The sequence below is a fragment of the Strongylocentrotus purpuratus genome, unplaced genomic scaffold, assembly GCF_000002235.5.
Source record: "Strongylocentrotus purpuratus isolate Spur 01 unplaced genomic scaffold, Spur_5.0 spur5_scaffold_1, whole genome shotgun sequence".
NCBI classification, from domain to species: domain Eukaryota; kingdom Metazoa; phylum Echinodermata; class Echinoidea; order Camarodonta; family Strongylocentrotidae; genus Strongylocentrotus; species Strongylocentrotus purpuratus.
This window is the reverse complement of record NW_022145594.1, coordinates 11,913,885-11,938,471: the sequence shown is the minus strand read 5'-3', so window position 1 is coordinate 11,938,471 and position 24,587 is coordinate 11,913,885. Positions and strand designations below refer to the sequence as shown.

The window sequence follows — 24,587 nt, the reverse complement described above, 5'->3', positions numbered from 1 at the left end:
GATGTGATGCCTTTTAGCATGACATGGTCATTTTCTTGAAAATGTGACGTACCAATTAAAGTTGTACACGTATCATGCACCAAGCTTTAGTTGGAAAGACTTTTTAAATCAATAATAAAACCTTTATTATTCATTGAGGAGAAATCATAGCTGAGAAGATATAGATTATATTTAGTGAAAATATATAACAGGAAGACAATTGTAACTGATTCATTTAAAAATACTTAAATATAGCAGTTGACAAGTCTAATTCATTTATCAGAAACCTTCACCTCAGAAGAGCACCAACTTTTTTTTATGCAATTTGCGTCCTGGCAATTGTAGTACAAAGGATAATATTAGGTGAATGAAATGCCTCATCACCACACATACCTGGGAAGGAAGCATCCATAAATTTTAATCCATTTACTTGATAGTATGTATGTCACATTACCAAGAAAAGGGCGATGCCCGTGTCATTTTAAGAAACTGTACATTCTTGCTTTATAAATGCCTCTCTCAGACACTTTGGTGTGGAATCTTGTAGATTAATGGGCCAGAATATAATAAATCTCTCAGAATAAGGAGAGTTATTTTTTGGATTGAGGTTTCCTTTAAAATGTATTTGATAATGTGTACCTGTATTTATAGTAGGGGCGGTCGTGTTTTTGAAAGGTTTAAAAATCGCATAAAATCACAATTATTGTAGATAAAGTCATAGGTATTTGTACTGAGGAAGCTGCACCCCCCCCCCCCCCCCCCCCCTGCAGATTTTTAATGTTTTGATATTCAGACAACCATTACATGCATCTCAAATCCAGGCAGTGAGTTGCCTGAAAATGTAATTTTTACAGTAAATGGATTCTTACAGAATAATTTTTCTATAAAAGCAATGGATGATGTACAGTACTGCATTATGATATTGATCACATTTTAGTGCATTATAGTATTAATTATAATGTAATACATTAGTAATAGAATTAAAAGTAAATGCAATTATGATAAAATACAATTTCGTGCTGACAGATTCTTACAGATTAATTCCTCTATGAAGGCAAAGGATGGTTTACAGTACTGCATTATAATAATAATATTCATTATATTGTAGTACATTATAGTATCAATTTTATTGTATTACATTAATAATAAAATTAAAATGTATAAGTGAACATTAATGTCACGTTTTTCCTTTTCTTACTCAGTCATTGAGTGAAAAGGAAGAAAACTGTAGAAAATTAAAAAAGATGGAACCAGCCAAATTATCTTTTGATGGTAAAATCAATGGTACAGTATTAAAAATATTGGCCTTGAGGACATTGCAGCAAAAGAAATATAGTTCTATTTGGTGACAACAAAGATCAAGAGGAATGAGAGATTAGAGTCTGCTTGCTCTAGAACATTTATCTTTCGGCGCTCTGGAATGAAAGGTTGAGAGGAAAAGGGTTACACAAAAATGGACTATACCCCTGTCATTTTTTAGCTGTAGTCATGATACAATAACATTTCATTTTTATTTTTTCATTTCCAACAAAATACAATACAAAATAACGAATACAATGTAAAATTTATACAACACATAGTTACATTGGTAATTAACAAATCGTAATAATAAGTTATACATTTTAGGAAGACAAAAAATGAATTTTAAAATTTAAATGCATTTATATTTTGAGGAAATGGAGAGGTCCACTGAAAAGCAGAGCTTTTAAATTGTGGACCCCTCAGATAATGAGTGTGAACAAAATATGGAATACATAATCAATATGAAAGGTATAGCTAATGTGTGATGATTCTATTTGAAGAGAACTGAAGGGGGTGTGTTTCACAAAGATCCTAAGTTAAACTTACTTCTAAGTTGGACTTAACAATTATGGAAAGCCGTTAGAATCTTTGAAAATATTTTGTAAAACTTATTTTAGAAGGCATAACATGTTGTTTCAAACCATTAACATTTTCTATTATCAAAGAGATTTCATGTTCTTGATGTGGAATTTATGAAAAGTCTATAATACTTGAATTTTTGCTTTTGAATATATTTTAGTTTAAGGCTCCAAATGGCTCTCAATCATGTTTAAGTCCAACTTAAAGTTAAGTTCGACTTGGGATCTTTGGGAAACACCCCCCTGTACTATATGGTACTCTGTATTACATTGCCAGATTCTTTGTCATTCTAACTCCCGATGTCAGTAAAGGTGTATTCTCTACACTGTTAAATTCAGTTAATAGTACATGCTCCGGTATTTAATACTGATCCATGGTCAAACATTGTATATACTGTAACATTACTGTAAATTTTGTTCTTTTTCAAAAGGACTATGGTATACAATTTTCATAAATGCATTGAATAAATGACAACAAAATAAACACAATGTACATTCATTTTTTACCCGGTACTGCCGTACACATGAGTTGCGTAATGAGTAGGACTAATGAGCATGAACTTTTTGGGGTCGGAACAAAATCTGCATCACCACTAAGTAGCATAATGTAGGGGGGGGGCGGAGCGTGTAGGGGAGCACCATCAAAAAGGGCACTCTAGAGAAAAAAAAGGGACACATTCAAGGGGAAACATTAAAAGAAAAAAAATTAGATACTGGTATATACCCGTACATCATCATAATTGTGATTACACTACCAGGGATGACATCAATATTTGTTTCTTTCTTTACATGGTACAATATACTGCTTAAGCAACTAGGCTTCGCAGTTGGGTGTGATAGTCTGAATATTAATTTTTGAGCGAACGAGCTTTTGTTGTTATGAGGTTCCAGTTTGAAAAATTACATCTTATAAAGAAAACAACTACACAAAAAAACCTGATGAGTATTAAGCACAATCTAATGAAGAAAGAATGAACAGTTCTTTTATGAATAACCTAATTATAACATTTATGGGAGCGAGCTCTAGGGAAAATTGAAGAAAAAGGGGCACTGCGCCGTGAATTATGGGTGCAATGCATGGTATGGAGAAAGGAAAAGTAGGCAGTTATCAGAAGGGAAAAGGTGCACATGTCAAAGTAAACGGCAATTATCAGAGGTGAAATGGCACTTCTTACACCTGAAAAAGGACACTTAACAGAGATGAACAGGCAGAAGCGGATCTAGAGGGGGGGTTGGGGGGGTTGCAACCCCCCCCAAAAAAAAAAAAAAATCCGGGGACCATTTTTTTTAAATCTTATCTTTTTTTTTAAACTTGTAATTTTATTTTATTCTATTTCTATGTATTTATTTCATTTATTATTATTATTATTATTATTATTATTATTATTATTATTATTATTATTATTATTATTATTATTATTATTATTATTATTATTATTATTATTATTATTATTATTATTATTATTATTATTATTATTATTATTATTATTATTATTATTATTATTATTATTATTATTATTATTATTATTATTATTATTATTATTATTATTATTATTATTATTATTATTATTATTATTATTATTATTATTTCTTTTTGGGGGGAGGGGGGGGGGGTTGGGCGAACAAATGTCACAGAGTCCCTTGCCCCCCCCCCCCCCCATCAGCTTTTTTGAGGACACGGGCCACCGCCGAAGTGACAAGCTAGGCCAGCGTTGCCGATTCTCATCCCCAAAATCCCCACATTAAAAAAAAAAAAAAATTGGGGGATTGTTGAAGTCTTTGGGGATGAAAAATAAATATTTGGGAATGAAAATAATATTGAGTTTTATGAAAAACGAATTTGGGGATTTTCTGTCAAAATTTGGCAACTTTGGGGATATTTTAAGTGTCGTTTGGGTGGGGATTTTGTGAAGATTTAACCTGGCAACGCACGCTGAGCTGGGCTGCTCATTTCCTGGATTACTTGTTCAAGTTGCTCACTTTTTTATCAGTCTGGTCTGAGTGTAGTGACAAGCAATATGGAAGCAAACAGGGCAAAGAAGTTGCGGCAATCCAGTCTCGCATCTTTTTTTACTGGAAGGTATTAATGATGATAGGGAATTATACCATATACATATTGATGTCACGGTATAACCCATGGTATAACTGAGATGTACTTGGCTTATACAACCTATGGGATGTGAGGGGGTAAACTCTTATTACACGAAGGTGAGTTGTAACTAAATAATAAGATGTGCATGTATCTTTTATTTTTCTATTTTATCTTCATCTCTTTTTCCATTTTGGTAGATTGGCCCAATGATGAATAACTAATGGTTATTTTAATAATGATGTTTATAAATTCCTGGATTGGATTGGATTGGATTGGATTGTATGTTGATAATGAAAACTGTTGTGTTATGAGGCATGGCCTAACTGTAGATTGTGGATAAAATAATAAGTGGAATATTGAGAGGATAAATTGACTCACGTCTTGCTCGGGTTGAGGTTTATTGGCGCGGACCGATAGGCAATGATATGCGCGCGCATCATGTAGCTCCCTTTACTATGGTTAAATTGTCACATACTACAACTTACCCCTTTTCCTTACAAAAAGAAAATGGAACAGTTAGGGTGACATAACAGGCGCGGATCTACGGGGGGGGTTAGGGGGTTTAAACCCCCCCCCCCTTGGGCGGCCCCCCCCCCCAAAAAAGGAAAAAAAAAAAAAGAAAAAAAAAGAAAGAAAAAAAGAACGCACGCTGGAGAGAAACCCTTTCAAGTGCAAATATTGTGAGAAGATATTCAACTCATCTGGTAACTTAACCAAACACATGATAACTCTGGATATAACTGTGTATTAAACTGTTACTTGATTTAAAAAGACGTTATCATGCACTGCTTTTTATGGTCTCCATTGTGTTAATAGATGCCAGGAAAACATCACTTACGGGGTTCAAATAAACACCCCCAAAAAAATCGGCTCGCCGCTTCGCGGCTCGTGGACGATGCTCTGCATCGTCATTATTTTGGTCAAACCCCCCCCCCCTTTGCAAAAAGCTAGATCCGCCCCTGACAGAGTACTTGTGAGAATGGAGAATATGTTGAAGGAAAAAGGAAACTATCAGAGTTTAATAGGGGCATTTAACAGATATAAAAATTGAAAAAAGGAAAAGGGGCATTTAAGGAAGGGAGTTCTTATTACGAAGAAAAAATTGCACTTATTAAGAAGGAAAAAGGGCACGAGTCAAAGTTTAAAAAAAGGGCAAAAATATCAGAGGTAAAAAGGGGAATTTCTCGCACCTGAAAAGAGGTACTCACCAGTGATGAAAAGAGGGGAAAGTGACAGTTATTAGAAAAGAAAAGGGGCACATTGTGGGTACCTGAAAAGGTGGGTGCACAGTGCCGCCTCTGGCATAATGGGCAAAAGTGAGGACATGAAAACCCGGAAAATCATGCAATTTTAGCAACATTATGTAATTCACTGGTATCGAATTAGAAATAAAACACATTTTAATTGGGGGTCAATTGCTCCCAAGCCCCCCCCCCCCCAACACCCGTACAGTCTGTATAGGTTTAAATTAAATAACTATCGTTGGTTCATCCAGAGATCAGCAAAGTCAAGGGAACTTAGAAATTGAACTTGTGTGGAAAAAAAGGAGTAAAACTAGTGCTGGGAAATAGAAACACACACATGCATTGACAGTTTCTGAAAATAAAGAATAGGAAAAGAAAGTTATCTCTAAATTAATGTTATTGGTCACTAGTGACTGGAATCTTTTTTAAATGCAGAGATAATAAGGGATGTCATTGTCATGTACAGTGGGAATTCTCCCCTTAATCAAATTTGATAAGTATACACAATACACTCTTAAAACAAACAACTAAAATTTGATTAGGATGCCAAATCACTCGGGAACTTACTAAAATCTAATCAAAATGATGCGGAAAATCTAATCATTTTTTTTATGCGGAGATCTAATCAGAATTGCAAATATGAAGCTAATCAAATTGATAAGATTATTCACATCAAATGGCTAAAATGATTAGGGTATAGATAGGAATTTAATTAAATTGATAAGATTATTCTCATTAAATGGCTAGAATGATTAGGGTATAGATAGGAATTTAATTAAATTGATAAGATTATTCTCATTAAATGGCTAGAATGATTAGGGTATAGATAGGAATTTAATTAAATTGATAAGATTATTCTCATTAAATGGCTAGAATGATTAGGGTATAGATAGGAATTTAATTAAATTGATAAGATTATTCTCATTAAATGGCTAGAATGATTAGGGTATAGATAGGAATTTAATTAAATTGATAAGATTATTCTCATTAAATGACTAGAATGATTAGGATCCTAATCTCTTTCTGCATCATATCAAACATGCTTTCAATCATGCACATTGGAGACTAAGAATGCAAATTACACACTTTTTTCCTCCAAGTTAATGGAAACTTATTTATTAATAAGTTTTACAAAAAACGTAAATACGCAAGATAATTTACTCTTTGAAAGAGTGTGAAAATTGACAGTCACTTCAAGTAAATGGCTTCTCATAATATACAGCTGAATTAGAATCTAAAACTTGAAAGTGTGACAATATAAGTACACAAATATAGACATTGATTTTGATTGAAATTTGAAATTGAAATTAATGTTTGTAATTGGCACAAGATGAATTTACAAAAATAAATCGTACCCTTGCTGGTGGCTACAATTTCTAAATACATTGCTCATAAATAATTTATGTCAGTTTCTTCACAGCTATTGAAAAATGCAATTACACAAGGTAATATTATGAATAGTATGAGAACGATTGACAGTCCATTCAAATATACGCATGAGAAAGTTTAAAACAACAATTTGGCAAACAATTATGATCAGACAGTGTAGACAGACATGTTTCAAGTTTAAATTAAACATTGTTTGTTGATAATTAATACTCAGATAATTTACATAATGAAAGAGTGTCATAATGAATGACAGTCTCTTTAACAAAAAATGCAATTTCCTATTTACAGATACACGTAGAATTAAAATCTAAAACCTGAAAGTTTGGTAAAAGCTCACACATGATACTGTAGACAGATATGTGTATAAGTGAAACATTTTTAAGTGATAGCATGCATATACAAAAGTTACAAGTTAAAATTTCAAAGAGTATAACAAAGATTGACAGTCCCTTCAGGTAAAGGCATCAATAGTATTTAAGGATAGTAATGTTATAATTTTTTTTTTGTAAGCACTTCATTGTTTTCTAAATGTTTTTGTTTCATCTTCCTTTTATGATCGTGTTCTACTTTAAATAATTATGTATATTGTAAAATCGTAAAGCGCACTGAAATGTCAACAGACATGAAATGCGCTATAAAAGAACAAATTATTATTATTATTATTATTATTATTATTAGAATTACAATTTAAAACCTGAAAGTTTGACAACAGATTGTGCTTTGGGGTATGAAAGTGAACCAGTATTACAAATTCACAGTAGTCATTAAAGACCCTATCCGATGAAAAGTCGATTTTTTTTTTTGCACGCTCGCAAACAATGCCTCCTGTTCATCCAAGCGTGAACACATATCACACAAAAATGATACCAAATGATTTGGGATAAAACGTTCTTTCATAAGATGTATAATAATTTACTGTTCATAGATGATTTTTAAAATAATTAGCCATATTCTAGGTGTAAATTTTTTTTTACTTACACGGTATAGGCTATTTATATCGTTTGCCGACGATACAAACATTCTTTACTCAACAGATAATTATTCATCAATAATGATGATTTGAACGATAAATTGGCCAACGTGTCATACTGGTTTAATAGTAATAGATTTTCTTTAAATACTGAAAAGTCCAATTTAATATATATTTTTACAATAAAACATCACATATTCATTCCAACATTTGTGAAAATTTAAAAATATCAATGAATGATAACGTTATCCAAAGAGTCCACACAGTTACATTTGTAGGCGTTCATTAATGAAAGTATGTCATGGACTGACCAATTATTTTGTATATTTCTAATGAAGTGTCAAAGAGTGTTGGTATCGTTGGAAAACTCCGCACAGTTTTACCTCAAAGCATATTGATATTGTTGTACAATACATTTATTATACCATATTTGTCTTATTGTAATACTGTTTGGACAAATACCTATACAAATCAAAATTGAACTCTCTTTTTTCGTTACAAAAGAAAGTGGTTAGAATTTGCTCTCTAACTTAATTCTTATCGTGCCCATACTAGACCATTATTTATGAATTTCAAGATTCCTGATGTGTATCAATTAAATGAATATCGCATCTCAATTTTATTATTTAAACACAATCAAGGTCTTTTGCCCAGTTCACTTAACAATATGCTTTCACTCAGGCGCGTACGCAGGGGGGAGGGTTGGGGGGGGGGCTACCCCCCTCAAATTGTTTTAGGTGGGGGTTTAGGATGATAACCCCCCCCCCCTCCTCACTTTTTTTTCTTCAAATGTAAAACAAAATAAAAAATAAAAAATGTTGTGCTGTAAGGTGACGAAAATAAACTGACCTTACTGACACACCCCCCCCCCCCCCCCTGAACGAAATATCGGTCGGCATAATTTTCCAATTCCCGGGAGAAAAAAAAGAGGTGCCCCGTCGTGAAAATTTGCTCATACCGATTTTTGGTGGGCAGCGCACATGCGTGACTCGTCGTTGCCATGTAAACACGGAAGCGAGGAGAGCCGAGCCGGGCACATGAGTACAATTAATCTTCTAGAAGTTTACATTTACACTGCAAAAATCGATGAAACTTCGGCAGGCGTTTTAAAAAAACCACACTTCAAAGGTGGATTTTTCGATTTCGATTTTTCGTTGCGTTTGCCGGTAGTTGCTATGCTATGCAACTGCTATAGCGAAACACCGGAATGTGAGAAAAGTCGACGATTGTTGGTTGCAGTGTAAATGCAACTCTTATGTCTCTACGTCAGAGGACATTTCAGGTTTCTTCACTATTTTAGGAAACAACATAAAGATGAAGGTAAGAACATCGACCAAGGCGAGGAGTTTGAATGTTGCGTCATATGATGAAAACTTGTCAGCCACGAACCCTGTATTGAAAGACAATTTAAAATGAAAAATAGGGCAATGACGATAGGAAGAGGGGAGAAAGAGAAGGAAGTGATAAGGAAAGAGAGAAAAACAAAAAGAAAAGAGAGAGAGAGTGAGAGAGAGATGGGGATGGAAAGAGAGAGAGAGAGGGGGAGAGAGAGATGGGGATGGAAAGAGGGAGAGAGAGGGAGAGAGAGATGGGGATGGAAAGAGAGAGAGAGAGATGGGGATGGAAAGAGAGAGAGAGAGGGAGAGAGAGATGGGGATGGAAAGAGAGAGAGAGAGAGAGAGAGAGAGAGAGAGAGGATTATTGTGCATTTTTGTAAAGAAACTCTAATTATTATGAAAATCTTCTCATAGCCTACGGGTTATAAAAATCCCGTGAACTCCATGATAAAAAGTCCACGTGATTATTACTCCAAAACAAAATAGTTTCGGTTTCATGCTTCCCATGTTTACCCCACACAATTTAGTATTTTGTTTGGGATTCACCGTCCTGCTAATCTGAAATATTTATTCTAAAACGTACTATTGTTAGAAAACAAGTATTTTCTTTCTTAGGTTGAAGTAAAATGTGAACTTACGAAACACGATACCGAAGCGTTTTTTTTTTTTTTTTTTTTTTTTTTTTGGGGGGGGGGGGGGGGGTAAAACTCGGAAAACGAAAATCACAATGAAATTTTGACCAAGATGAATATTAGGGTGATGAAGTCTGAAACTCAATATTGAGGGAGAACTTTTTATTTCTTTGTTATTGAATTACTAGAATTTAATTTCTCAATTTGTTTATGATGGAGCTGGCATTTTCTTGTTTAATAAAGTGAATAGAAGAATTAAGAATTTGTATAAAATTACAATCATGACTTATTCACCATTAAAATATTGTTAATAATTCGTTATCTGGCTATACCCGGGGGGGGGGGGGGCTAGTCACATATTAGGACATACGGGGTGTGTCGCTGTACGTAATGGGTAACTTTTCACAAACAAATCCTTAAACACGGGTCCCACTTTTAACCAACATACCATTAAAATGGGTCCGTTTTTTTAAAATTTGCAAAATTTTCGGGTGCTTGCCATTCAAATACCCGAAAAACACCAGAAAATTGTGGAAAATGTCCCCAAATTAACCCTAATAATGGGTAGGGGTTTCGAGGCTTGAGCACACTCCCGTCCAACCCAAAATCTGAGTATCCCCCGGGGGCGTTATTTTTGTCTGCGGCACAGATTGGGGCTTTTTTAAAAAAGAGGTCTTGATTTAACCCTTAACCTTAACCCTAACCCTAAACTTTCACATAGGCTCAACACGCACCTAAACCCAATCTGTGCCGCAGAAAAAAAATAACGCCCCCGGGGGCTATACTGTGCCGTCCGAGTCAGCTTTATTGTTTTATACTCGCTGGAAAACTGTCTTTGAAGGAGAAAATTGTGATTTCATACCTGATAAATATCCACCGAGAAAAAATCCGGAAGCTTCCACGAGATTGTTCACACTTAAGGCCATGGGAACATTTTCGGGTGAGACTCGGTTCCTGATAATTAGAATTCCCAGCACGGCTCTCCCAGCAATGGCAGCCACTGAACAAAATGACGTCACCAGCATGACGTAATAATGAGGAAGGAATGCATCACATGTCAACGAAATGATGTTTACGATGGTTAAAACGAGGTAAATGTTGACTGGATCAACTAGTTTGTGGGTTAGGCAAGCGATGATGAGTCGAATAGAGAGGTTTCCAACAGCAGCAACGAAGGTGATTATGATTGTATCATGTTGAGAGATTCCTCGTTGGAGGGCATGTGGAAGAAGAAAGTCGTGCCATCCATTGTATACGAAAAAGAGCGTGTCAATGGATAGGAAAATGAATAGAGAAAAGGGGTCGTCATAGAACCCCATACTACGAAACCACGATGAAATCTTGCCGGGAATACCGTTAATGTATGCCAGGCGATTCTTGTGAGGTATTTCATTGTCTGGGGATGGATGATCCGCATCAATTCTCACGTACCTATCGTGTCTAGCTGAAGAGGTCAAGAGCGGAGTCATGTCAGTGTCTTTGACGGCATCATCACGGTCAGTGTCTTTGACAGCATCATCACGGTCATTGTCTCTTTCTGCGTCCGAACAGCTCCTGACACTTCCTGCAATCGAGATCGTATCGGATTCCACTTGTTCCAGACGTCTCTGCAACCCCTCATAATCTCTTGGCGTGAAGTCCTCTGGTGTTATCCGAATGGCTAAGGCACAGGGGATGATGTTTAACATGACACCTCCGAGAATCAGCAGAACCCCTCGCCAATCATACGCCGTCAGCAGTTCATCTGCCAAGAAAGGGAATAGAACCATTCCTGCAGCGTATCCGCAAGTCGATAGGCTGAACAAGAGGTTGAAGTTCTCACCGGCAAGCCTGTGGAGGGCAGTGATGCAGGTCATACGCAAAGCGCAGTATCCAGCTCCTGTGATAATGAATGTTGATAATGAAAGTCTCAAAACTCAAAACAAAACAAAACAAAACAAACCACGAAAAAAAGAACCAACATCAACAAAATAATAAAAAAAACAAACGAGAGTCAAAGTCTGAGTTAATTTGCACTATGAGGTATTGTTCTATGACTTCAGAATTCCTCGAAAGTCTCTGCAGTAATGCAAGGAAGTTTTAATATTCATATATTTATGTTTTCTATGTTGTTTATAGCCTACAGGGTATAGTCACTTCAGTTCATAAAAAACTGCTTTGCATTAGAGAGTTTTTCCGCGTGAAGACGTCAAAATATAAAAAAGTAGCAGTCTTTTTCTAAAGGATAAATGTTGATATGACGAAAAGAACAGTGTCACAATGTTAAGCCTTTTTACAAGATATCGTGTCTCAGGTTTAACCGACGTGGCAGCGCTGCCTGAACAAGGTTTAATATCCCATGTAGCAAATTTAGACAAGATTAGCTTGCGATAAATCGTGCCAAAATAATGCAACGTAGCATATACATTTTTCAATTTAAAAAAAATGAGACAACAACAGCAACAACAGCAATGTATAACGCGTTAACTGCCCGAGTGTGTGCGCGAGCAATTAACGCCGCCCGCTATCGCGTTCTCCCAGCTCCCGCGCCCCCGCGTTTAATCTTGTAGCGGCAGCTTCAGTTAAAGTCCACTCCAAAACTAAATCAAAAGACAAATTGGAAATTCACTCATGAGTCTGTGACGTCATGTCTTCACTATCCACTAATTGTTTTCTTTATATTGATAATATAAATTTCCTATTTCCCTCCTAAGAATCTGATTTCTTCATACCAGCATCCAAGTTAGATTGATAGTAATATGTTTTTGTGTGGATGCAATAATAAAGAGTAATTTTTTTCGGTTGAATCATGAAAAATGTGACTTTGGATAAACTATTTTTAAAAATCAATAATTATGAATATACAAAATTCAGAAAATAGTATCAATTCTTCAAAGTTCATCAAAGATTGTGTGCTATCTCATGCACGCAATATGATACAAATCATATAACCTGGGCAAAGGCATGTGGAAATCAAGTTTTGGGGGATAAAAAGAGAAATTAATGGGATTAAACTATATAACGCAATTGATAAATACTGAGGACATGACTTCACAAACTGATATTCAAATTGGCAATGTGTGTAGTGGTTTTCATTGTTCTATAGTTTTCACATACTTTTTCAGAAAGTCATAACTTTCTTATTAGATATCCTATTTTGCTCAAACTTGTTTTGATTGCTTTGTCTGGATTTTCTGCTTCTATTGAAAGAAAATTATTTTTGGAGTGGACTTGGCCCTAAAATTTCAAGTCACGAGACCTTGTCAAAAGCCTATGTAACTTCATACATAGCTTAATAAACAAAACAAATTACCAGATACTGCTAAGGCGATGAATAAATGCAAATTGCACGTGGCCATAGACGCAACGATGATGGGAGTACTCCCCATAGTGGCACCACAAATTAAGAGAAGACGAGGATGGGAGGTTCGGGTAATGACAGAAGCCACAAAGGGAGCTGCAATGAAAAGACAAAATAAGGCACAAGAGAATTTTACAAATTAAACTGTATGAAGAAGAAAAAAATAAATGCAATTAAAATGCCATCGCTGTAGTACAAGTAATATAATGGTGATAATGATGATCATAATTGATCCAAGGAAGCCTTAATACTTTTCTTCATGAGGGCCATGCGATAATACTTTGTTACCCCCACAGGCGTATTCAGGATTTTTTAATAGGAGGGAGAACGGAAACATCAAGGATCGACTAAGCAGGAAAAAAAATCCGCATCACCACCATTCTTACATGCAGGCCCCTATGAACGTTTTTCAACGGAGGGTGGGAGAGGCTTAAGTATTTACGATCAATAGAGCATAGCGCAAATTGGCGTGGGGTTAAAGGCAAAGCCCCGAAGGGGTCAAGGGGCCTTTACGGTCAGATCATCAGTGAGGATATTTTGATACCTTATTCATGACTCTGGCAGGTCACTGCTAGATCTTAAAAAGGCTTTTGATACCGTTGGCTATGTGTTACTATTGAGAAAATTATGTATGTACGGGTTGGATGAACCATATCACAGCTATGGTTTTCGAACTATTTACATGGTCGAGTACAATCTACATTCTGTTAACGGTATTATGTCAGAATTTTTGCCAGTTGAATGTGGAATTCCCCAAGGATCCATTTTAGGAGCCTTACTTTTTATATTGCATGTTAATGATTTGCCACGTGGCCTCACCCTCTGTAAAGTAAGCATGTATGCTGATGATACGGTAATATATTGTTCGGCAAATAGTACTATAGATTTAAGTAAGAAGATAAATGAAGATCTAGAATATGTTAAAAAGTGGTTGATACAAAACAAACTAAATTTGAATATAAAGAAAACTGAATATATTTTATTCGGTACGAAACAACGTCTGGATAAAGTTCAAGATACTAATTTAAACATTACTATAGTTAGTAAGTGTAGACACCTTGGGGTAATTTTACATGAAAGGTTATCATGGCAGGAACATATTAATACTATTCATAAAAAAGCAAGTAACGGATTATTTATGCTGGCTCAAATCTATAAGAAATATAGTAAATTAATATGAAATGAAATTGGTTTATAATTCACTAGTATTGTCTCACTTAAATTATTGTGATGTAGTATGGGGTGGATGTGGAAGTACACAGAAAAACAAATTACCAAAAATTCAGAATAGAGCAGCACGAATAATTAATAGGTCCTTTTGGTATTCCTCATCAGATGAAAATTTAACAAGACTAAATTGGAATACACTTGACAATAATAGAACAAAGAATGTAGCAATTATGATGTATAAGATTGTCTCAAAACAAGCTCCTGAATATTTAGTAGACAGGTACATATTTGCTGACCATACATACAATACACGTTCAAGTCTGTATGATGTGAAAACAATAAGACCAAAGACTAAGACTATGAAAAGATCTTTTAAATATAGAGGGGCCTTAACATGGAATAACTTAAGGTGCTAAATCGTTAAATATTTTTAAGGCAAAGCTGACGAAATGGGGAGGGGCTAACTTATTAATTTAGTTAGCTGTGTTTTTGTTTGTTTTTAAGGCTTTTTATTTGTATACATATCTGTATAATGTTAATCTATTTATCATTCTTATTTTTATGCAATATGAAAACCATTTTTTGTTTAAATGTCTTATTGTGTGTAATATGATTTATGCAATACGATATCAGTTTCTGTCTCTTTAAAAACAAAAACAAATTATAGTTGTAGTATATAACTGATCCATATTCATATGCTCTTTAGTATGTATTATTATTCCATACTTCATTTTACTTCTACACTATATGGAATACGCATTTGTCTTATTTTCATAAGTATAATATGTGTAATATATAACTTTTACATGTAGGCCTATTTGTGTTTTTGTTTTTTGTTTTTTTCTAATTTAAAGTTTATTTATTTAATATTTAACATAAATTCATAAATATGGTCTTAACTTATTTAATATCTTGTTATACTTCTTTTTGTTTTTACAATATATACATATATATATACATATATGCCAACAGATTATGATGATCATAACTTATTTCAATTGTTTATCTTTTGGGCCTATCAAAATAGATTTAATTAACTAAAGTATTTTTAGCTTATTTTCTATATATTGTCGTGTTATGGTTGTAAATTTGTCAGTGTTATATTACTTTTGTTTATATGGCATGATTATGTTGTTTTTTTATCAACACGGCCCTGATTGAAACCAGTCTGCGTACTGTTTCGGGCTTTTACCGTGTATAAATAAAATAAACTCAACTCACTAATTGACGTGGGATCCATGAAACTCAGGATCTGAGGCATTTTATAATGGTCAGATAAGCATTTTGTATGAGAGTCAGCCTTCATCAATCATTGCTCCCACATTTTGTATTTTCAATTACCTATCCATTCTGCTTAATAAACGTGTTAATCTATTTCATTAATTTTTGTCTGGGACTGTTGTATTATATCAAGCAATCTGCTTACAATGACAGTCCTTCTTCCGCAAATAATTGTATAATGTTTAAGGAAATTTAATATGTATGACAGTTTATAATTTCGTTTTAAGTAATAACAACTTATATTTGCTTACATATGATTTGTTGTCAGAAAAATGCTTATTGTGCTTTATATGATTATTGTTATCGAAAAACTGTATACTTACATGAATGCAGAAGAAAATCAAATCAAATCAAATCAAACAATTATATGAAATATACCGATGTAATATCCTTGATTGAATAATAAGAGAACGGTTATGAAGTATAGTATTATTACTTGATAATAAGCCGACTGTATAGAAGAGACCAAGCGCGATTCCCAGATCAGTCGAACTCATCTGAATGGACCGTGAGAGGTGTCCAAAGAGGATTCCCATAGCCTTGACAAGACCAATCTTAGAACAGGACTCCATGATCAGGATCAGGACTACTGGAAAACAAGGGGATCCCACTATGCTGCTGCACCAAGCCATCTTCAGAGGAATAATTCTAGTCCCACTGATTAATTTTGTGATCTACGAAGCACGTGTTGAACAACAGAAAGTGTCGTGCACTATTAAGATCGCGAGCTGCTTCAGGAGGGTAAACCGTTATACACTCTCCAAGCAATATCTCCAATCAAGATGTATAACGTCGTCGGTTTTAAGAACCGTCATAATAATGGTCACGGAAAACATCCCAATCAGGAGGAAAATAGCTGTAATTTTAATAAGATCCAAAATCTGCAGGTGAAAAAGGTCGGCAAATTAACATGCAACGTTGAATTATCACGCTTGGTTAACACACTGACAACATACGAATCAAGAAGAAAGGTCAGAATAATATTGGCATCCGAACAAATCTCCAATTAGAATTCAATATCAACGCAAGTAACACCAAGGAGTTTAAAGAGCTGGAGTCCCAACTAGCAACAAATTAATTCAAGCAGCTGCCGTTTTCTAAGGTTGCATAATAAAAATCTACAGGTGTGCTGTTCCCACTGATGTCCGAGGTTCGAAGCCGCCAACATCATTGGAAAGCTTGAGTAGTGATTTGTTTCACAAAGAAATATCGTTAATATTTCACTTTTATTTAAACTAACAAGGTGAAAATCGAAGAGATGATTATGAATACAAAAGCCTAATTGTGTCAAGAAATGTACATTCATTGTATAATAGCAGTTTTAAATTGGTGAAAAATAGTAAAATTTTACAACCCTAAAACCTGCAATTTGACACTTTTCCGATTACTTCCGGCTCACGAAAATAAAAATTGAATTTGTTCTTGTACAGTTCTTTATGATGTTATATTTCAGATTAGTGCCCACACATGCCCAGTCGAGTAGATTTTATTGATATTTCAGGAAATTTTGCTCCATTTCCTTTCGCTTAATTGCACTGCTCGTATTATCAGACGAGTGGTACCGAAAAGTAATTCTCATTACAAAAGCATATTTCCCTTTGAAAGTGGCCGTTAGTTTGCAGCTAGGCAGGAATCGTGTGTCTAAATATCTGCAGGAAAATCCACTTCAGCACATGTCTGACATATTCTTTCCTGGCAGCATTGAAGATGGTATACCAAAAAAAATGAGCTATATACTCCATCTCTTAAAACTCCTTGGTAACACACAGAACCCAATTGAAGGTTTTCTTTTATGTGCGAGTAGCGGGATAGCGGTTAAGATCGATTACCTCATCACTCGTTAGGCGACAACCTTTTTGTCAATGTACTTGTAAAAAAAAAATCACAAACAAAAGAAGGTTATTTCCATCTCAAAGCGTTTTAAAGGTACTATGTCCCATTTGCAGGCCAACAATATGAAAAGGTTAAATTCCAACGGCATTTGAAAGATAAAACTAATTTAGAACTTCCCTAAAAAAGGTGGAACTCGAAAGAAGGTTATTTCCATCTCAAAGCGCTTTAAAGGTACTATGTCCCATTTGCAGGCCAACAAAATGAAAAGGTTTAATTCCAACGGCATTTGAAAGATAATACTAATTTAGAACTTCCCTAAAAAAGGTGGAACTCGAAAATGCCTTCAAGTGGGAAAATAACGACTATTAGTTGACAAATCGACTTAGGAACTATAGAGCCAATAAGTAATAGTCTTGATTTTCAGACCATTGTACCGAATGGTCATACGTTTTATGCTGCGCAAAGATTTAATCAGTTTAATTTTGGCCATCACAAGAAGTGGGTTATTGATGTAGACAAATGCTCATGTACCCTTTACAGCTCATTTTATATATGTTATTACCAAAGAAGAAAAAGCCAGTCAGTCACTCAATAGTGTCTGACTGTGAAGTCTAGCAAGTAAACGGGTTTCCTTGCATAATTTGAATATAAGGACACTGCTAACGTTTATATTTAACAGATAGGACATACATGAAATATTCATAATTCCTGCAGAGTTCTACAGAATTTGAGGTTGGCTGCAAAAGGGACATAGTACATTTAACAAAACTCGCGAAAGAGCCGCCCTCGGCGACCTTTCGTGCACTTTGTGTGAGCGATATAAGGTGTTGAAAGGCTAGGACTTACTTGACAATTGACACAATGGTGGATAGGAAAAACAAAACAAAAGAAGTTGGTGGATGTTATCCTTTACAGAATTATAATAGTGATAATAATTATGTGCCTAGCACTTACTTCACAGAAGTCTCTAAAGGGCTCTACAATAAGGCAGCATGTACAGTGGGAACTCTTTCCTTTGATTAGTACACCGATATCCCCTTTTAATTTTATTATTATATCAAATACAAGTATTTTTTTCTTGGAAGGGCAGGGCCTATATGTTATGTGTAACTTAATCTTCGGTGAAGAAATATAAACCGTAAGAATTGAGGGAAGGTGTACCGTATTTGGGTGCAGCTTTTTCTAAATTGGAAAAAACTATTATGACATCAGTCATGCCTGTATTGGAAGAGAGTGCTCAATATTTCTTATTCTTTGATCTATTTCGATCTCTGTAAACTTTAACTTATTTTTTCTCGTTCTGTTTGACATATCGTGCTTAGATTCAAACCACCATTACATGAATGGTTAATTCTTTCTTTGAATGATTTTTTTTTCTTCAAGATCTACAAATGGATCCAGCCATCCAGGATTGTCGGGGAGTGGGGGCACAATTCATAAGAAAATAAGTTTTCTTAGAGACTAGAGTGCCTTTTCAATCAAGAAATGACCAGCTGGTTTTCTAAAAATCACATTTCGTCCAAATACAAGAATCAGTTCCCCACACATCAATAATATCAATTAACAATGTTCTAAATTTTGAAAATCTGTCATGGACGAGACTATCTTGAGAATGTTACCGAGATCAAATATTTAGGCGTAACCCTTGACCAAAGTCTAAGTTGGACACCACACATATTTAATGTGACTAATAAGATTAATGGGGCTATTGCATGCACTAGAAGGATTAAGAGTTACTTGAACCAACGCCTTCTGAAAAATCTTTATTACTCCCTCATTCTTCCACATATACACTGTCGCTCATATAGTTGGAATATTTTTGTTTTACCCGAATTTATGGAATTATTTTAAAACTAATTTATTCCTAATAGATCTAGATAATACACTGTTGGTCATAATGGTGGAATAATTATTTTTACCTCAATTAATAAATGATTTTGACAACGATTTATTCCTAATAGATCTAAGTAATAGTATACATTCTCAGATTTGTATTGAATATTAATGTGCGAGTGTTTGTTTTGCGTGACTACATGTCAAGGCCCCGGCACCAGGCGCGTACGCAGGGGGGGGGGGGGGGGGGGGGGGGGGGGGGGGGGGGGGGGGGGGGGGGGGGGGGGGGGGGGGGGTGGGGGGGGGGGGGGGGGGGGGGGGGGGGGGGGGGGGGGGGGGTTTTGGGGGGTTAAACCCCCCCCCCCTTTGGAAATTTTTTGTGTGTAACCCCCCCCCCCCCCCCCCCCCCCCCCCCCCCCCCCCCCTTTTGGATTTTTTTTTTTTTTTTTTTTTTTTTTTTTTTTTTTTTAAATTATTAAAAAAAAAAAAAAAAAAAAAAAAAAATTATTCCCATGGCCGACCTAAAAAAGGTGACCTTACCCCCCCCCCAACGGAGCAAAATGTCAAATTTGGCTGAGTCGTTGCGAAATTTTCGGACCGATTTATAAATGTTAAACCCCCCCCCCCCCCCCCCCCTTGAAAAAATCCTGCGTACGCGCCTGCGCGGCACCTTCACTTTTTTGAAAAAGTATGTTGAAGAGAACCTGCCAGTGTCACAAAATATGAGATATCAAAATATGCTCATCTGACCGTAATTAAATATCTAAAATCCATGAGCGTGCGGGGGCTCCGCCCCTTAAGCCCTACAAGGGGCTCTTAGGCGGGCCCCTGGATGCCCACCTGACTGTAATTAAATACCTAAAACCCCTGAGCTTTAGGAGGCTCCGCCCCCTTGACCCCACGCCAATTAGTGACCTGCCATTGTCACAAATTAGGTATCAAATTTTTGCTCATCTTACCGTGATTTAATGCCTAAAACCCCTGAGCTTCATGGGGTCTGCCCTCCCCCCGCCCCGCCCCGCCCCCCGCCCCCACTTTGAAAAACGTTCTGCGGTGCATGAATGTTTCAAGTTTCAAGTTTATTTCAAGTTTATTTTATTTCACTTTATCAAAAAATAACATAATTGAACATAATGAACAAAGGTAATTATTATAACTAAACATACAATATAGAAAACATAATGTACATGATAATAGTTATAACAGAGAATACATTAATTATCTTGATACCTCATTATTTTGTGACAATAGAAGGTCACTATTTTTTCTTTCTTTCTCACTTTTTTACATTTCTCTTTAATATACTTTTTCAAAAAAGTGGGGAGGGGGGGGGGGGGTGAGGCCACCCCGAGCCCCGCCGTTCCGCGGAACCAAATTACATGTAGGCTTCTATAATAAGCTTACTTCTAACCTGCCTGAAATTTTGGGAAATCGTCATTTGCAAACACAAAGTATAATTTACTAAAAAGTTAGGAAAACTCGCTGGTTTCGAATTAGAAATAAACCACATTTTATTTTTTTTTCTTCAGTGGTATCCAGTGGCGTATCTGGCGCATGGTCTTGTTGGGGGGGGGGGCCGAGAGGGACGCAAAAGCATATCGTTTCCCCCTTTTCTTGTCTTTTTCCTCTTTATTTTCCTTCGCTTTCTCTCCTCATTCCCTTTTCCTTCCTTCTCTCTCTCTCTCTCTTTTCTTTGGCACCCCACCCCCTGGATCCGCGCCTGGCAGTGGCGTACCTGGGGTACTCCGTCAGGGGGGGCAAGCGACCGAAACAAACAAAAAAGGCGATGCTAATTTTCACTTCTGGCGAGCGAGCGAGCAAAAAAAATCTTTAAGTAACGTTTGGTATATAAACTGGTATTGTTGCAAGTTGGGGTGGGAACATTCACTTGTTAGCGACGTTACTTTCATTTTTTTGCAAACGAGTGTAGCGAGCAAGAAAAAAAATCACTTCTTTTTAATAATTGCCACTTAAACTTGGTTCAATTGTCCCATGCAGGGCGCGGGAACAATATTGTGTTTAGGGTGATTTTATACCCATTTTAGCTAGCGAGCGAAAATACATCTTTCTCTCAATGAATTGCTATAAAAAAAAAAATTTCATTGTTGCAGGTAGGGGGCGGGCACAATCGTGTTTAAGGCAATGTCAATCCCATTTTGGCGGGCAGGCAACCCCCTACATTTCTCTTTTTAATGATATTATAGCAGGTTAGTGGTGGGCACATAATTCCACGAGCTAGCGAGCGTAGCGAGCGAAAAAAAATCACTTCTCTTTAATAGGGAAAATATGGTACATAAAACTTGGGTTCATTGTTCCATGTCAGGGACGTGATTATTAAAAGCGGTGTTATTTCTATTTTGGCGAGCGAGCGTAGCGAGCGAGCAAAAAAAATCACTTCTTTTTTATAGGGAAAATATGGTATATAAACTTGGGTTCATTGTTCCATGTCAGGGACGTGATTATTAAAAGCGGTGTTATTTCTATTTTGGCGAGCGAGCGTAGCGAGCGAGCAAAAAAAATCACTTCTTTTTTATAGGGAAAATATGGTATATAAACTTGGGTTCATTGTTCCATGTCAGGGACGTGATTATTAAAAGCGGTGTTATTTCTATTTTGGCGAGCGAGCGTAGCGAGCGAGCAAAATTTTTGTAATGATAATTGGTTCATAAATTTCAGATTTTTTTGTTGCAGGGCAGGGCTTACACAATCCTGTCTAAGGTGATGTTAATTCCGTTTTGGCGAGCACGAGCACACCAAAACTTCTTTAAATAACGTTTGGTACATAATTATTAACTGGTTGTTGCAGGTTGGGGCGGGCACGTTAGTGGTGTCAATTCCATTTTGGCGAGCGAGCATAGCGAGCAAGCAAAAAAAATAAATTCTCTTTTAATAGAAATTAATAAATAAACTTGTTTTAATTGGTGCAGGTCAGGATGGACGCAATCGCGTTTAACGCGATTCAATTCCTTTTTGGCGAGAGGGCGAAAAAACTCTTCCATTTTTAATGATATTGTTGTTTCCAATTGTTTCCAAAGCAATGTCTATTCATTTTATTCGCGAGTGAGTGTAGCGAGCGAGAAAAATGAATTAGTCTCTTTTAGTAACATTTGGTACATAATTGTGTGTCATTGTTGCCATGTTTGCAGGTCGGGGCCCGTCGGGGCAGGCACAATTGTATAGCAATACTAATCCTTTTCTTTTTTCAGGGGGACGAGCAAGTGAAAACATTTAATACAAAATAGGCTAGCAAGCAGTTCGCGCCAGCGAAGAGTTTCGAATTTGTTATATCACTTATATTTTCCTATTTTCATTTGTTTTAATTTTTCAGGGCCGTATGCGGAATATTTTTCTGGTGGGGGAGGGGGAAAGATGCGTTAAAAGTTTTCGAAGAATCTCAAAAGCAAAAGGAGTGAAGGGAGTTCGAGCGACCGAACTGGTCATGAGAGTACTTTTGCATTTTCAAAAGTAGAATTGAAGGATTTGGTATAGGCCTACACTACATTTTCAGGAAAAAAACTGTACGTTTTCAAAATATCTGGGGTCAACTGCCCCCCCCCCCCCTGGTGCGTACGGCCATGGTCTTCTTTTTTTAAAATTTCCCCATTTTTATCCCTTTCCTTTTCTTTTCCCTTTTTCTTCCTTTTCTCTTCTTCTTCTTTTTTCTTTCCTTTTTATCCTTTTTTCTCTTTCTTTCCTTTTTTCTTCCCTTTTCCTTTTTTTTCTTCTTTCCTTTCCTTTCTTTTCTTTTCTTTCCCCTTTTTTCTTTTTTTCCCCTGGAGCCCGTCAGGGGGGGCACTCTGCCCCCCCTGCCCCCCCCCATAGGTACGCCAGTGGCGCCTGGCCTTTATTATTGCTTGTTGCCTGGGTGTAGGGGTACGTGCTCTGCCTCCACCCCCCCCCCCCCCCACATCAGTTGAAGTTAGTGCAACTTAGTTATTGGGCCCATAAATTCCTAGTTTTTTCTTGACTCATGTAGAAAGAATCTGTGTGTTTGTCACTAAAGACTAAAATAACTCACTGTGCACAAAAACGACTGACTTGAAATGTCTAACTTTATTCACTGTTTTGTCGCCCTCTATCTGAATAGGCAGTACAATGTCACAACTTGTAAGTCTCATAAACAAGATTATTGTCACATGCAGAATCATTATTCGTTTAATAAAGGATATTACGAGACTTCTATTAACCAATCAGAAATCATGGTTGCCAGGGCTTGCGTTACTGTTATACAGTGCACATATTATATTTATATAAATTATATAATTAATTTTCGGGGGGATTTATTTCATATTCGTGCATTTCCCAAGACGAAAATCCAATTGAATCCCCATTGAATGTCCCCATTGAATCCAATTTGGAGTAAATGGAAAGTGAAACAATGGGTACCCATTGAAACCAATGGGGACCAATTGCCAATTGGTTCCAATGGGGACCAATTGGACTCCAATGGGGACCCCATTGGAACCAATTGGCAATTGGTTCCAATGGGGACCAATTGCCAATTGGTTTCAATGGGTACCCATTGTTTCACTTTCCATTTACTCCAAATTGGGGACCAATTGCCAATTGGTTCCAATGGGGACATTCAATGGGGATTCAATTGGTAAATCGATCCATTTAGAATAACCAGTGGTAAATTATTGATACTTCATAATCGATATTGGCAACTGTCCACCAATTAGGTATATTCCAATCTCATTTGCATTAACTTCATCACAAAGATCATTTGAAGTGAATTCAAGAGTTTCATTTACAGTGACATTGGCTCGTACAAATATATATACTAAATATGTATATTGTTTTTTGGTTAGTAATCATATAATCAATATATAAATCAATATATCTATTGCTAAAACGTGGATGTAATTGTAACATGATCAGACAAAATAATCTATTGGTTAATAATTGCTGAAGGAATAAAGAAATCACAAAATTGATGTGCATTGTCATAATTTGCTTAACAAATCATGATAAATTTATTTTTCTGTGACACGTGTAAAGTGATAATGAATATTCATGAGATGCCTAGATTTGTTGGTTTCAATTGGCCAATTGGTTTCAATGGGACCAATTGAAGTCCAAATTAAGGCCAATTGGTCCAATTGAAACCAATTGGGGACTCATTAAAGTCTAATGGGGCCTAGGCCAATGGGTCCAATTTGTCCAATGGGGCCAATCCGGACCAATTGAAACCAATTGGGGACCCATTAAAGTCTAATGGGGCCTAGGCCAATGGGGCCAATGGGGCCAATTTGTCCAATGGGGCCAATCCGGACCAATTGAAACCAATTGGGGACCCATTGAAGTCTAATGGGGCCTAGGCCAATGGGGCCAATGGGGCCAATTTGTCCAATGGGGCCAATCTGGACCAATTGAAAACATCTGAGGTCCCATTGAAACCTGTTAAAACCTATTGAGACCTATTGAGACCAATTGAAACCAATTGAAACCAATTGAAATTTCAATTGGTGTTCAATTGGTTTCAATTGGATTTTCGTCTTGGGTTTTCATGCAATTGGCTATATAGGCAACTGTCAGCGATTCAAAGTTTAGTGATACGATCAGCCCCTAAATCTATATCATTTCGGTTAAAAATTAGAAAGCTTG

At 36.2% G+C, this 24,587-nt stretch overlaps 1 protein-coding gene across 1 annotated transcript; it reads right to left on the bottom strand.

Annotated features, from left to right (window-relative positions):
- Positions 1–8,773: 8,773 nt before the first annotated feature.
- On the bottom strand, positions 8,774–15,946 carry LOC105443331 (monocarboxylate transporter 12-like). Its single transcript, XM_030978522.1, has 3 exons — positions 15,751–15,946; positions 10,386–11,402; positions 8,774–8,944 (listed from the first exon to the last, which is right to left on the bottom strand). Exons 1-3 carry the CDS (start codon positions 15,944–15,946, stop codon positions 8,808–8,810), a joined length of 1,350 nt encoding a protein of 449 aa, XP_030834382.1. The 3' UTR covers positions 8,774–8,807.
- Between the last annotated feature and the right edge of the window lie 8,641 nt (positions 15,947–24,587).